We start from the raw sequence: 15,439 nt of genomic DNA on the forward strand, positions 1-15,439 counted from the left end.
CCGTGTTTGGAGGAGGAGCAATGCTGCCTATGACCCCATGAACACCATCCCCACCGTCATACATGGAGGTGGAAACATTATGCTTTGGGGGTGTTTTTCTGCTAAGGGGACAGGACAACTTCACCGCATCAAAGGGAAGATGGACGGGGCCATGTACCGTCAAATCTTGGGTGAGAACCTACCTTCCCTCAGCCAGGGCATTGAAAATGGGTCGTGGATGGTTATTCCAGCATGACAATGACCCAAAACACACGGCCAAGGCAACAAAGGAGTGGCTGAAGAAGAAGCACATTAAGGTCCTGGAGTGGCCTAGCCAGTCTCCAGACCTTAATCCCATAGAAAATCTGTGGAGGGAGCTGAAGGTTCAAGTTGCCAAACGTCAGCCTCGAAACCTTAATGACTTGGAGAAGATCTGCAAAGAGGAGTGGGACAAAATCCCTCCTGAGATGTGTGCAAACCTGGTGGCCAACTACAAGAAACATCTGACCTCTGTGATTGCCAACAAGGGTTTTGCCACCAAGTACTAAGTCATGTTTTGCAGAGGGATCAAATACTTATTTCCCTCATTAAAATGCAAATCATTTTATAACATTTTTGACATGCGTTTTTCTGGATTTTTTTGTTGTTATTCTGTCTCTCACTGTTCAAATAAACCTACCATTAAAATTATAGGCTGATCATGTCTTTGTCAGTGGGCAAACATACAAAATCAGCAGGGGATCAAATACTTTTTTCCCTCACTGTATATATATATATATATATGACTTTGATTGTTACTTACTGGCAGCAAAGTGCCTCTTTAGCCTGACTGAGCTAACTGCATTGAAATAGGATACATGATCTATAATTATGGAGATATTGGAGGAGGCTGTTGGCTGTCCCTTTCATCTTTCTGAAGTGCACCATAATGTGGTGATCAAATTAATTTAGGCCACTCAAAATGGGGCATTCCATTCTGGGCTAAGCACTGTGATTTCTTAAAGAGACCGGATCAGGGAATGTGTCATCACAAAAATTTGCCAGAGTTTGAGAGTCAGTGAGACAACCCATTTGGGGTTGTTGTGTCCATAAAGCATCAAATGTCCATAAAGCATGTCCATAAAGCATTGAATGTATGTGCACTCATTGATTATTTTATACAATGCACCAAAATGCACCATAATATTAGGATATCCTGCCACTGCCAAATAGTTCAACATTCACACAAGCATCAGCAAAATTGAAAATAAGCTATCATGTTCACAAGCAACTTGATGTTTGGTTTTAAAATCTGAAAATGTCCAGATGAAAGTCATTTTCTTTCACCAAGTGCAAATATTTTGCCTTAAATGCCTATTGACATCAGCAGTGACTTTTATGTATTTTAAGTCAAAACTGTCAGACTATGCATGAAAAGGGTTAAGACAACTTTCAGAGGGGACCACAATGGCTCTTTGTCTCGCCTCCCTGCCTCTTGACTCCAAATCAAAGGTAGTTTAGAAAGTTAAACAAAGCTCAGATGGGGCTTACAGTTGTTTTGTATCGCAGCTCAGCCCTCATTTGTTGCCTTGGAATTTAAATGAAACGGTATGGTAATCCTCTTTTCCCTGGCACATTATTATTTTGAAAGGGCAGAGTGTTTGGGATGCTAATTGCCCCAAACATTGTTTTCCTCCACCACTATCCCTCTGTTCACAACGCAAATAAACTCAAGTAAACAAGGAAGATAGTCTTTACACAGCACTCTGGCGCACTTCAAGGGGAGATTTCACAAACAAAGTCGCTCCTTTCTCTTTCTGTGTCCCCAGATCTGGTGAAATACATCGATTAAAGCGTCAAGAACGGATGCAGTCGCTTGACCAGAGGAGTCATTGTATATCATGTGTGCCTATTTGTGTTTACGCGCGCGGACCATTTTACGAGTGCGTGTTCGAAGAAGGAGAAGTGCGTGCGAGCCGCGAGCAGGCGCTCGTCCTGGGACTCAACTTCAAACAGACGTGGAACACATGAGATCCCAGTGACTTCAAAGAGAGCACGCGGTGAACACGCAGTGCCACTCATTCTTGGTTATGGGCTTAAGTGTTTCCAAAAACATACATAGTTGCAGATGTATTTCCCCCTGAGCACTGGATGTAGAATGAAGGAAATGCTAAATTATCCATTTGCGTGTAATTGTATTAGTTATATAAGCAATGAATAGCCTGTTGATCCCAAAACAAAACTATTCACAGTTGAAGGTAGATATTACAGGTATAACATACCTAACAGCAGTATAAATAATTGATAGGCTAACTCAACTGTCACTCCTAAATCGTGTCACTTTGAATGGTGTAGTTACGCAAGATAGACCAAGAATTAACTCTCAGGACTTGAGACAGTTTCAGAGCTAAATCACCATGTTCCCCTTAGGCCTACTAACCACTGTAGGGAAACCTAGATACGTTGCTTCCTAGGAATCCTTTTCAGCAAGGGGCTCTCTGAAAATAAGTAGTGGGATTGGGAAGCATTGACCTTTTCTTCTGAGTAGCCTATTATTACACTAGCTATAGCGACCCATTTAAATAGTTGGGAATGGCGTGCGATCGGCTGAGAAAGCTAATTTTTCAGGCTGAATAGTAATGTCCCAAGGCTAGGGCGGGCAAGGAGGAGGCGGGTTGCTCTCTTGATGCGGGTTAAAGACTTTCAATAGTCTCCCTAAAGTCATACCCTCTGATCATGCCGCTGCTGGCGCCTAAAAACAACATAACTTGTCTGCCTATTAGAGGGACTGACAAATCGTGACAGATTGTTTATACTTAGCAATTAGCGACGCAGACGCTTTCCAGAGAGCTAAATAGACTGCACGAAATGGTAATAGTTAAATTCGTGATTTTCGTACACAATTAAGTTTGCATGAGCCGAGCTTCATTTTAGTGAAGAGAAAATGAAGAAAAAGAATAGCCTACTCCTCATGACACGTCAATGTCATTAAACCATTTCAGATAAATAATGGAGACCAAACAACTGAGTAAGCGTTGTATCTCGCTATATAAAAAACCTGATACACATATATCTATTAGAATAGGACGATTCAAGTATATGCAGAGTAGACAGGTAAATCAATGACAGCCTTAGTTTAAATTGAACATAGGCTCCATGGTTGCCTCCACCCCCTTCCTTGATTCCACATCATTTTTTACTTTAATGGATGTAGTCAAATGGAAAGATCCCAGTGATCCCTCCCCCAAGTCGGATAATTACCCCTAAATGACTGCGAAGGCCTGTGTGTTTCAATATGATTAGAGCCCTGCAGCCATCAATAAAAATTGCTTTGCAAGAGGCCGATCACATAAAGAAAGGCAGTAAATGTTGGGCAACATTCGAGAGTTTCTATTTCAGTTTAACTGTTGAACATAATAGCAGAATAAAGTCGTACAATACATGAGATAAGTAAATAGTATAAAAACCTATATAGGCTATAGCAGCCTGTATAATGATTTGATAATAACTTCAATATAACATGACACTTATAGCGTTCTCTGATGGGCCTATTTTTGTGACAGCACAAGCAGGAATAACCACAGTTACCGATACTACAAGAGTACCACTGCCATAATAATAACATCAATAATTGTAAGAATATTCAAATTTGTAATATAAATGATCTTATTGAAAAATTATCGTATTGAAAAAGTAATACATCTTGAAAATGTATGTTATACCATTCCAAATTAAGTATTTGCACAAGCTTTGTTTATTTGAAGTTGTAAAATGTAGCCTAACTTTGTTTACTTTCCCCTGCCAATCAAATAACCAAGCATCACATCAGTTTTAGCTGAGATTCCTTTCTAATCGAATGGAATCTCTACGTCCCACCCACCTCACATCTGATTGGACGGTGGCGTCCCTACGACAGCCTTATAGCAGTGCTCACCAGTGTTCAGATAAACATGACGATGCCAGTAGTGTAAGAGCACCCCAGCAATTTCTGTGACTCAACTTTTCAATACTTTGAGTGTTTACCCCCAAGTAAAGGCCGAACCTGTATGGCCCCAACTGTTGCCATGTCAGCTTTATCCGTTGGCTTGAAAACTGAAGACAATCCCTCTCGTTCGGGTCTCGTTGGCAGAGGAGAGATGCAGACCAATTTGAGCAGGGTGGCGGAGGAGACAGGGATCAAGCCCAAAGTAGCGATTCTTCCCTTCAGCGTCGAGGCTCTGATGGCTGACAGGAAACCGAGCAGAGACTTGACATCTCCAGAAAGATCATCCATGTCGGGGACGTCCCTGGCGCTAGGCTCAAGGATGGGCTCGCTTTCGAGACTGGATAACTCGGACTCCTCCTTGGACATCGGGTCTCCGTTCTCAGTAGGCGACATTATGAACATGCAAGAGGACGCATTGGTTAAACCCGAGAGTCCAGAAAGTCAAGACCGAAAAGGAAATTCGTGGATACAGAGCCCTCGCTTTTCGCCTACTCCTCCACGTAAGCTTTTTCTTTCTATTTATCCTTCCATAATGTGTGGGTAAAATCAACTGCGATAGCGCATAGACCTGTACAGGATGCAATTAGGTGAAAAGTGTTGCATGATTTATAGCAACGTTGTATTGAGTGTGGTAGTTTTAGTTTGTCCTATATCATTGCAGTTTAAGCACGTATCTGCTTTAACGAATTAATATGTTAAAATCATGCTGTTTATTATTAATTCTGTACATAAAAACAACACAATTCGTCCATGTCCGTCACCTTGAAAGCATGGGTTTTAACGATGTTTTCTGTCGTGGTTATTGCAGGAAGGCTAAGTCCCCCCTCCTGTCCACTGAGAAAGCACAAGACCAACAGAAAGCCCCGGACCCCTTTCACCACGTCCCAGCTCCTGGCTTTGGAGAGGAAGTTTCGACAGAAGCAGTACCTCTCCATCGCCGAGCGCGCAGAGTTCTCCAGCTCGCTCAACCTGACGGAGACGCAGGTGAAAATATGGTTTCAGAACAGAAGAGCCAAAGCCAAGAGGCTCCAGGAGGCAGAACTGGAAAAACTGAAAATGGCAGCCAAGCCAATGCTGCCTCCAGCGTTCGGGATTTCATTTCCGTTCGGTGCGCACGTCCCCTCGTCTTATGGAGGGTCGCACCACTTTCAGAGGCACTCCCTGCCGGTGTCTCCCATGGGACTGTACGCTGCTCATGTCGGATACAGCATGTATCACCTCGCCTGACGTGAAGGAAGGACATATTTTGTGTAGACCTACTTCGCCAAAATACTATCTGGTGTTGCATATTTCGACTGGATAGTCATAAGTAAGGACTGCCTTGTAGTAAGTAGTGCTATGTTTTCCTCGGTATGTCAAGTATATACATCTACTTTGCCATTAGTTTGATGCCACGGTTGATTATTGGGTCACTAAAGCTCTCACTGGCTACCCGAGTCCACTCAAAAGTTAGAACCATCCCAAAGTTCTTCGCACCAGCATGGGGTTTTGCACCAACACACATAATACCCAAAGGTAGGTTGGGCTTTCATCACTAATGTGGACTGTTGTCACTACAGACTAAGGATAACTAAGAAGCTATACTTTTCACTTGCATTTTTGTCAATGCGAAAAATAGTGGGTTACTGAATCCAAAGTCAATGAACACTCTTTGTTAAATTAGAAGAACCCCAGCATTTTTTATAACAGCACTGTCTGTTGTTTGAATGATTCCCTTCAGAAGGGATTTGTGTACTGTAAAATACTGTATATTTGAAAAATATCCTCATTTATATTGAATATATTTGTGACATAAATTAACAATAAATTGTTTATTCTTTTCATTGAGCAGTTGTTCGTGTTGACTGACAGTACAAATGACTAGATTAGCATATTCTGCTATGTAGGCCTAATTGAAACTCGAACGTGCCAGCAGTTATTGAGTATTTAATACATTGCACCAGGGTTTTCTTACACTTCTGAAAGTTTAGTAACCATAATGATTTGGTTTCCAAGTCAGAAAATATCGAGTTCAATGTTCAATGAGTGTAGACAGTGGTTGGAAAACTACAGGCTACTGGAAGACTATTTGTAATAGGGAAAATAATAAAAATACAGGGAAAATGAGTTATATGTATGGAAAATAACTAACATGCAGGGAAAATTACATTTATGTAGGGAAAATAACTAACATGCAGGGACAATTACATTTATGTAGGGAAAATAACTAACATGCAGGGACCATTACATATATGTAGAGAAATAACAAACATGCAGGGAAAATTAGTTATATGTTGGGAAAATAACTATCATTCGGGGAAATGTGAGGAAGAGTAGTCTCCCACTGGGCACATACTGGTTGAATTAACATTGTTTCCAAGTAATTTCAACGAAAGTTGAACCAACGTGGAATATACGTTGAATTGAAGTCTGTGCCCAGTGGGCTATATTTCAGACCAATCTACTCTTAAATGTTATTTAATTTTTCTATCCATGAACTTCATCAACAAAACGTAGGTTTCTTCAAAATGTGGGTTCTGAATGATATGGTTTATTGTACGTAAAAACAATCGAAGTAGGACTTAAGCCTGATATTTCCACTATCATTTTGGCAAAATAGCCTAATTGAAAGTATAGCTTTTTTAAGTTAAAAAGGCAGAAACCTTTTCAACACACACTTTTTAACCTTCACACACACACAGACGTTTATGCAAAGACTGAATATAAGCAAATGTAATGCATGCTTTCTCTGGGTAAACACTATGGGGTAGCCTGCTTATAATGTCTTTCACCCACATTTTTGTAATTGTGAAAGAGCAGCAGTTTCTTGAACATTGCAGTGTAAGTGTTACAGCTATGAATTAGACCTGTCAAATGTAATTTCAATGAGCAAAACGCAGAATGTATTTCTACAGCTGTTGCCCATTGCTTTGAAATAAATCACCCAGATTTTGTTGGCGCCAGGAAAGCACAGGGGGGACCAACATCTACAACCATCAGTTGTGCGGACTTCAAAACACACATTAGAGATTGAGTCTAGGGCTAAATTGCCTGTAAACGATTTGGTGGAATGTCATTATCGACTATAATTAGGTGACACCTACGTTATGGAGAAGCCACTTTACGGTGTTAGGCAGACGTGTGTCATTCGACACATAAATACAGGCTACTTGACATTCCTCAATTGGGCAGAGAGGAAAGATTTTTCAAAACCTAATAAATGCCTATGTCAATTGCTGCAATCACGAAGACTTTTAGCAAAATAGGAAACTAATGTGGGCGAATTACAGCCCGCTCCAAAGTTTAGAGGCGGCTTTAACCGGTCATACCATTCAGGCAGGGTTTAAATTGGAGTAAAATAATTGCTATAATGAACAAAGGCAATCTGCAGCAGAGGAACACCGGCTCCAGCGAGACTATAGCTGCAGGCAAGGCAGAACTTTTATTCCTAAAATGTCAATGAGGGTGACGTATAACAGTTCTTCCTTGCTTGTGTTTCCGTTCCTTCACTCCTTCAGCATTCACACGAAGTTATTGTAAACAAGGCCACTCGTTTCTGTGGGCGAAGAAAAAACGCTTATTTTACCGGATAAACTACAATAGATGTATAGGCTATAGCTTTTATGTTATTGTGAAGTTGAATTGGCCCGAGATTCGCTCGAAGATATTAGGTTATAGGACTACACTGTCCTGCCATTTTTTGCTATAGGCCTGTAAAGTGCCTCGGGGCGAGTCACTCACCCCTCTATTTCACCCAGGAGGCATCAATTAATAAATAAGTGATGACAATAAGTTGAGAATCACACGGATGAACGCTCCGTCTGAAAGGTGAAAAACTTCACACAAAAGAGCCAAAGGGGATCTGTCGGTTCTTTCAAGAAGACTGTCTTTCTTTCGGTTCCCCCTCTCTATCTTGCCTGGAGCCAAAAAGAAAACAAAACTCGCTTGTCTATATCTTCCAAAGGCTCACAACGGGTAGCGAGGTCAGAAACACTATTTCGTTTCTTGCCCCTCATAGGCGCCAGATCCCACTGTCAAGGGAGAAGGATGGCAATTATTTTAGTGCCTGTCTGGGATTGTGGTAATATAAACACAAATACATCGATAAATAAACAAGTACAATGAATAAGAAGTTATTCAACGGTATCGAGGCAGACACGTTTAGGATGCTTCCTCTACTCATCTGAATGTATTTAAAATAATGATAATATATTATACTAGTTTCTTATCTTCAAAAAGAGGTAGGCCTATAGTCTATTGTAGAGTATACTTATTTCCTCTTAAAATATTAAGCGGATCACTACACCGTGGTGGGTAATCAGAATATTATATTCGTAAAAATATTCACGATGCCATGTTTTTTGCAGTCTAATGTTTCAGAATGTACGCTGTTTGGTATGAACATGTCTGTCCTGGTAATGCCATTAACGCATAGGCAAATGCATAGGCAATAAGCAAATGAACATCCTGATTTTGTGAGAACGTAAAACCATTCGATTACAAGCATTAAAGAAGTCCTCCAGCGATTTTTGAACTTTTACTGTTGAAAAGCGATATCCCAAGGATAAATACAGTAAAGTAGGCATACACACACTAAAGTGTAAACAAACATGTTTTGAGCAAAATAGTGTTTTTTAGACAACTGCAAACTTAAACTATAATTACATATTTCCAATTCTTTATCAACATATGGGCCATAGGTTATACCCTTATTTAAGCGACTGACTACTTGAGTGGCAGCGCATCAAAGTCTGGCCTATTATCTACAGGCAATGTGAAACGTGTGTCTATGTCTGGAAAAAAAATCCGAAAATGATTGTTCAATTTACTACAGTTTACCTATTGGCTCAAAGTTGAGCATTCCTTTTAGTGGCACAATACAAAAATAGACTGCATGACCATGGGCTATAGCATGGTCCATCTTAATGGAAATTGGATACATAGCCTTTATAAAGCAATGCGAGCATAATTTCTTTAAGCAATTCTGCTTGCGTTACGTTTGCATTAGTTCTATTGTAGTTTTGGTGGCTATTCGTGATGGTATGTTGATACAATGCCGCATATCGCAATATTAAATGTCCCAATTTTCCATCACACTTAGTTCTCTTACAATTACCCTTATTGCATAGACCTACTTATGTATACATCATAAAATAATTATATTAGAATAATAATGTTAATAACTGGGCCTATTCATATTATCATCGTCAATGTTAGGCATACTATAATTGTTTTTCTAATGAATCAATATTCCAGTATATGTTAAGCTATAGCCATTAATTGAACATACTCAATTTGTAAAGCCTATTATTATTGCAGGCGGCCTACTCTGACGCTCGTTTGAATTAGTTTATAACTGGGTTACACTCAACATTTTAGAAGTTGCACTAATGCCATTACTTTCTTTTTCTTATGGTTTACCTAGCCTACTATACAATATCAGTCACAGAACCATCAATTGAGACATTGAAACAGAATTTGGACAGTTTGATTAAATCAATATTTTATGTAGGCCTCCTGTAGCTCAGTTGGTAGAGCATGGCGCTTGCAACGCCAGGGTTGTGGGTTCGATTCCCACGGGGGGCAATATGAAAAATGTATGCACTCACTAACTGTAAGTCGCTCTCGATAAGAGCTTCTGCTAAATGACGTAAATGTAATGTAGGATCGCTTATCTGGAGTCACGCACACATAGGCCTAATTATATTCTGATTACACATATTTTAGAAGTCAATAACCTATACATGGCTAAAGGACACTTCATATAAAGTGTTGCTAATAATTCGTATTTTTCAAAGCCATGACACAGGCAGTCGCGGGCGTCAATAGTTTCTCCTCATGTCGTTTCAAATACCACAACACCACCTTGTGTTGGAAGCGCGCGAGAGCAGCCTGTACCCCGCATGCCTGTTCGAAAAAGGACCGTTTGGGGAGTGGGACCACTGTTCTAGCCCAGCACTATAGGCTATTCCTGATTTAACAAATCAACTAATCACCTATAGCCTTTGATTAGTTGAATCAGGTTAGATCTGGCCTGGATAAGTGGGAAAAAAAAGTGTGCAGGCCCATGAGTCCCCACACACTCTAAAAAGTAAGGGTTCAACAAGGGTTCTTCTAAGATCCTCAAAGTTCTTCGAAGAACCTTAGGGTTCTTGGCACTGAAAATGGCACCCAAAAGGTTTTTACAAGAACCCCATAAGAGGTGGATGTTCTTGCAGGAACCTAACTGCCCAACTGAAACATTTGGATTTGAATTTGAAAGGACAGCAGGTGCAGGCACTGAACTGAAAAATGTAAAGATCTCTTCAATTTAAGGTAAGGATTTTCCCTTGTATGATCTAAATTGATATTGTTTTCTGATGACATATTTGTGCAAATCTTTCTAAAACAGAAAATGGACACAATTCAATGGATATCAATCAACAAAGTGGTAAGAATATGTACTGTAGGTTATAAGAATATGTTGAAGGCTAGCTGTATTGGGTGCAGATGACTGAACTGCTCACTTTTGTGTCTGTGTCTGCAGGTATACAGACGAGGAGGCATACAAAGGTATGTCAATTAGTATTGGTATGTTATGCAGATCACATGTACCATCCTCCTCCCTTAACTCTTCAATGAAAATCCCATAGGCCTCTACATAATGGACAAGGTATGTGTATGAAAACTATTATCAAAACAGTTTTTTTCATTCACATTTACCACAAAAACTAAGGTATGAATACTGTCATGTGCATGTTTTGTTAATCATCTGTATAACTATTATTTTTTGGATTCAGAGACTTCACCCTCCCTACACCTCTGATGAATATAACAGGAAACCTGTTCGATCACCATGCACTGCAAAATCATTCTGGCTATGGATACGGAGAACATCAACACACCAGAGGATATATTGGACTTGGGGCTCTGCTGGGAGTTTACCTCATATTTAGATTTTTTTATTCTGCTTTGCCACTAAAATCATAATAAACACTGACAACTAAAATATTGTGTTATTGTTGTTATTGTTATGCGTATTATTATTATTAATAATAAGGGGGGTAGTTAAAAAATGTACCCCAAAAGGTAATTCAAAAGGTTCTTCGAGGATCCATTGAAAGGGGTTCTTTGAAGAACCCAATTTCAATTTGAAGAACCCCTAAAGGATACTCCAGGAACCTTTTATTTTTAGAGTGCACAAGAGTTCTATCGGCATGCATAATTTATGGCATGATCTTAGGAACACATCTTGTATTTTACAAAGGTTGTTATTGTAAACTTCAATAGTCCTATTCATAAAGCAGCAATGTGTGCATGGTAATTTTTTGCTCTCTCAGGCCACTTCACAGAATTTATGAAATGTGCATGTTCACCGACGTAGCCCTACACTCTAAAAATTAAAGGTACAGTGGGGAAAAAAAGTATTTAGTCAGCCATCAATTGTGCAAGTTCTCTCACTTAAAAAGATGAGAGAGGCCTGTAATTTTCATCATAGGTACACGTCAACTATGACAGACAAATTGAGAATTTTTTTTCCAGAAAATCACATTGTAGGATTTTTAATGAATTTATTTGCAAATTATGGTGGAAAATAAGTATTTGGTCACCTACAAACAAGCAAGATTTCTGGCTCTCACAGACCTGTAACTTCTTCTTTAAGAGGCTCCTCTGTCCTCCACTCGTTACCTGTATTAATGGCACCTGTTTGAACTTGTTATCAGTATAAAAGACACCTGTCCACAACCTCAAACAGTCACACTCCAAACTCCACTATGGCCAAGACCAAAGAGCTGTCAAAGGACACCAGAAACAAAATTGTAGACCTGCACCAGGCTGGGAAGACTGAATCTGCAATAGGTAAGCAGCTTGGTTTGAAGAAATCAACTGTGGGAGCAATTATTAGGAAATGGAAGACATACAAGACCACTGATAATCTCCCTCGATCTGGGGCTCCACGCAAGATCTCACCCCGTGGGGTCAAAATGATCACAAGAACGGTGAGCAAAAATCCCAGAACCACACGGGGGGACCTAGTGAATGACCTGCAGAGAGCTGGGACCAAAGTAACAAAGCCTACCATCAGTAACACACTACGCCGCCAGGGACTCAAATCCTGCAGTGCAAGACGTGTCCCCCTGCTTAAGCCAGTACATGTCCAGGCCCGTCTGAAGTTTGCTAGAGTGCATTTGGATGATCCAGAAGAGGATTGGGAGAATGTCATATGGTCAGATGAAACCAAAATAGAACTTTTTGGTAAAAACTCAACTCGTCGTGTTTGGAGGACAAAGAATGCTGAGTTGCATCCAAAGAACACCTTACCTACTGTGAAGCATGGGGGTGGAAACATCATGCTTTGGGGCTGTTTTTCTGCAAAGGGACCAGGATGACTGATCCGTGTAAAGGAAAGAATGAATGGGGCCATGTATCGTGAGATTTTGAGTGAAAACCTCCTTCCATCAGCAAGGGCATTGAAGATGAAACGTGGCTGGGTCTTTCAGCATGACAATGATCCCAAACACACCGCCCGGGCAACGAAGGAGTGGCTTCGTAAGAAGCATTTCAAGGTCCTGGAGTGGCCTAGCCAGTCTCCAGATCTCAACCCCATAGAAAATCTTTGGAGGGAGTTGAAAGTCCGTGTTGCCCAGCGACAGCCCCAAAACATCACTGCTCTAGAGGAGATCTGCATGGAGGAATGGGCCAAAATACCAGCAACAGTGTGTGAAAACCTTGTGAAGACTTACAGAAAACGTTTGACCTGTGTCATTGCCAACAAAGGGTATATAACAAAGTATAGAGAAACTTTTGTTATTGACCAAATACTTATTTTCCACCATAATTTGCAAATAAATTCATTAAAAATCCTACGATGTGATTTTCTGGATTTTTTCCCCACATTTTGTCTGTCATAGTTGACTTGTACCTATGATGAAAATTACAGGCCTCTCTCATCTTTTTAAGTGGGAGAACTTGCACAATTGGTGGCTGACTAAATACTTTTTTTCCCCCACTGTACCTGGATTACCTATAGGGGTTCTTCAAATTGAAACTGTGGGGGAAACCCTATACGTTTTAAAGGGTTATTCAAAGAACTCCTTTTAATGGATCCTCGAACAACCCTTTGAAGAACCTTTTGGGGTTCATTTTTGAACTACCCCCCCTCCCCTATTATTTTATTATTATTAATAATACGCATAAAAATAAGAACAATAACACAATATTTTAGTTCTCAGTGTTTATTATGATTTTAGTGGCAAAGCAGAATAAAAAAATCTAAATATGAGGTAAACTCCCAGCAGAGCCTCAAGTCCTATGGGTATATCCTCTGGCCTGTTGATGTTAATGTGTTGATGTTCTCTGTATCCATAGCCAGAATGATTTTGCAGTGTATGGTGATCCAACAGGTTTCCTGTTTTATTCATCAGAGGTGTAGGGAGGATGAAGTCTGTGAATCCAAAAAAATAGTAATTATACTATTAACAAAACAAGCACACATACCTTAGTTTTTGTGGTAAATGTGAATGAAAAAAACTGTTTTGATAATGGTTTTCATACACATACCTTGTCCATAATGTAGAGGCCTATGGAATATTCATTGAAGAGTTAAGGGAGGAGGATGGTAAATGTGATCTGCATAACAAACCTATACCAATTGACATACCTTTGCATGCCTCCTCCTCTGTAAACCTGCAGACACAGACACAAAAGTGAACAGTTCAGTCATCTGCACCCAATTCAGCTAGCCTTCAACATATTCTTATAGCCTACATATTCTTACCTCTTTGTTGATTTGATATCAATTGAATTGTCAATTTTCTGTTTTAGAAAGATTTGCACAAATATGAAAAGATATATGGTATCATCATAAAAAAAATATCAATTTAGATCATATAAGGGACAAACCTTACCTTAAGTTGAGGAGATCTTTACATTGTTCAGTTAAGTGCCTGCACCTACTGTCCTTTCAAATTAAAATGGAAATGTTTCAGTTGGGCAGTTAGGTTCCTCGATGAACCCCACCGCCTATGGGGTTATTGGAAGAACCTTTTGGGGGCAAATTTCAGTGCCAAGAACGTTAAGGTTCTTCGAAGAACTTTGAGGATCTTAGAAGAACCCTTGTTGAACCCCTAATTTTTAGGATGTATGTGTAGTGCGTATGCCCATTGAGAAAGATATTATAATATTGTTCTATAGATATAGAGTGGCTTGCGAAAGTATTCACCCCCTTGGCATTTTTCCAATTTTATTGCCTTACAACCTGGAATTAAAATTGATTTTTTGGGGGGTTTGTATCATTTGATTTACCCAACATGCCTACCACTTTGAAGATGCAAAATATTTTTTGGGGTGAAACAAACAAGAAATAAGACAAAAAAAACAGAAAACTTGAGCGTGCATAACTATTCACCCCCCCCCCCCCCCCCCCCCCCCCAAGTCTCTTGGGGTATCGCTCTATAAGCTTGGCACATCTAGCCACTGGGATTTTTGCCCATTCTTCAAGGCATAACTGCTCCAGCTCCTTCAAGTTGGATGGGTTCCGCTGGTGTACAGCAATCGTTAAGTCATACCACAGATTCTCAATTGGATTGAGGTCTGGGCTTTGACTAGGCCATTCCAAGACATTTAAATGTTTCCCCTTAAACCACTCGAGTGTTGCTTTAGCAGTATGCTTAGGGTCATTGTCCTGCTGGAAGGTGAATCTCCGTCCCAGTCTCAAATCTCTGGAAGATTGAAACAGGTTTCCCTCAAGAATTTCCCTGTATTTAGCATCCTCCATCATTCCTTCAATTCTGACCAGTTTCCCAGTCCCTGCCGATGAAAAACATCCCCACAGCATGATGATGGTTTTCTCGGGGTGATGAGTGGTGTTGGGTTTGCGCCAGACATAGCGTTTTCTTTGATGGCCAAAAAGCTCAATTTTAGACTCATCTGACCAGAGTACATTCTTTCATATGTTTGGGGAGTCTCCCACATGCCTTTTGGCGAACACCAAACGTGTTTGCTTATTTTTTTCTTTAAGCAATTGCTTTTTTCTGGCCACTCTTCCGTAAAGCCCTGCTCTGTGGAATGCACGGCTTAAAGTGGTCCTATGGACAAATACTCCAATCTCCGCTGTGGAGCTTTGCAGCTCCTTCAGGGTTATCTTTGGTCTCTTTGTTGCCTCTCTGATTAATGACCTCCTTGCCTGGTCCGTATTAGTGGGCGGCCCTCTCTTGGCAGGTTTGTTGTGGTGCCATATTCTTTCAATTTTTTTATAATGTATTTAATGGTGCTCCGTGGGATGTTCAAAGTTTCTGATATTTTTAAATAACCCAACCCTGATCTGTACTTCTCCACAAGTTTGTCCCTGACCTGTTTGGAGAGCTCCTTGGTCTTCATGGTGCCGCTTGCTTGGTGGTGCCCCTTGCTTAGTGGTTTTGCAGACGCTGGGGCCTTTCAGAACAGGTGCATATATACTGAGATCATGTGACATATCATGTGACACTTAGAATACACACAGGTGGACTTTATTTAACTAATTATGTGACTTCTGATGGT

General features: G+C 40.3%; 1 protein-coding gene across 1 annotated transcript; it reads left to right on the forward strand.

Annotated features, from left to right (window-relative positions):
- The first annotated feature begins 3,989 nt into the window (after nt 1-3,989).
- Nucleotides 3,990-5,765, forward strand: LOC311134219 (homeobox protein XHOX-7.1-like). The gene is made up of 2 exons (XM_084167830.1): nt 3,990-4,443; nt 4,752-5,765. Exons 1-2 carry the CDS (start codon nt 4,005-4,007, stop codon nt 5,168-5,170), a joined length of 858 nt encoding a protein of 285 aa, XP_084023956.1. The 5' UTR covers nt 3,990-4,004; the 3' UTR covers nt 5,171-5,765.
- Nucleotides 5,766-15,439: the final 9,674 nt, after the last annotated feature.

This window comes from Coregonus lavaretus (assembly GCF_964263955.1).
Source record: "Coregonus lavaretus genome assembly, chromosome: 8".
NCBI classification, from domain to species: Eukaryota; Metazoa; Chordata; class Actinopteri; order Salmoniformes; family Salmonidae; genus Coregonus; species Coregonus lavaretus.

Coding starts and splice junctions, on each gene's coding strand:
- LOC311134219 (XM_084167830.1), top strand. CDS start 4,005: ATGGCCCCAACTGTTGCCATGTCAGCTTTATCCGTTGGCTTGAAAACT. Junction 4,444..4,751: donor CTTTTCGCCTACTCCTCCAC/GTAAGCTTTTTC, acceptor TGGTTATTGCAG/GAAGGCTAAGTCCCCCCTCC.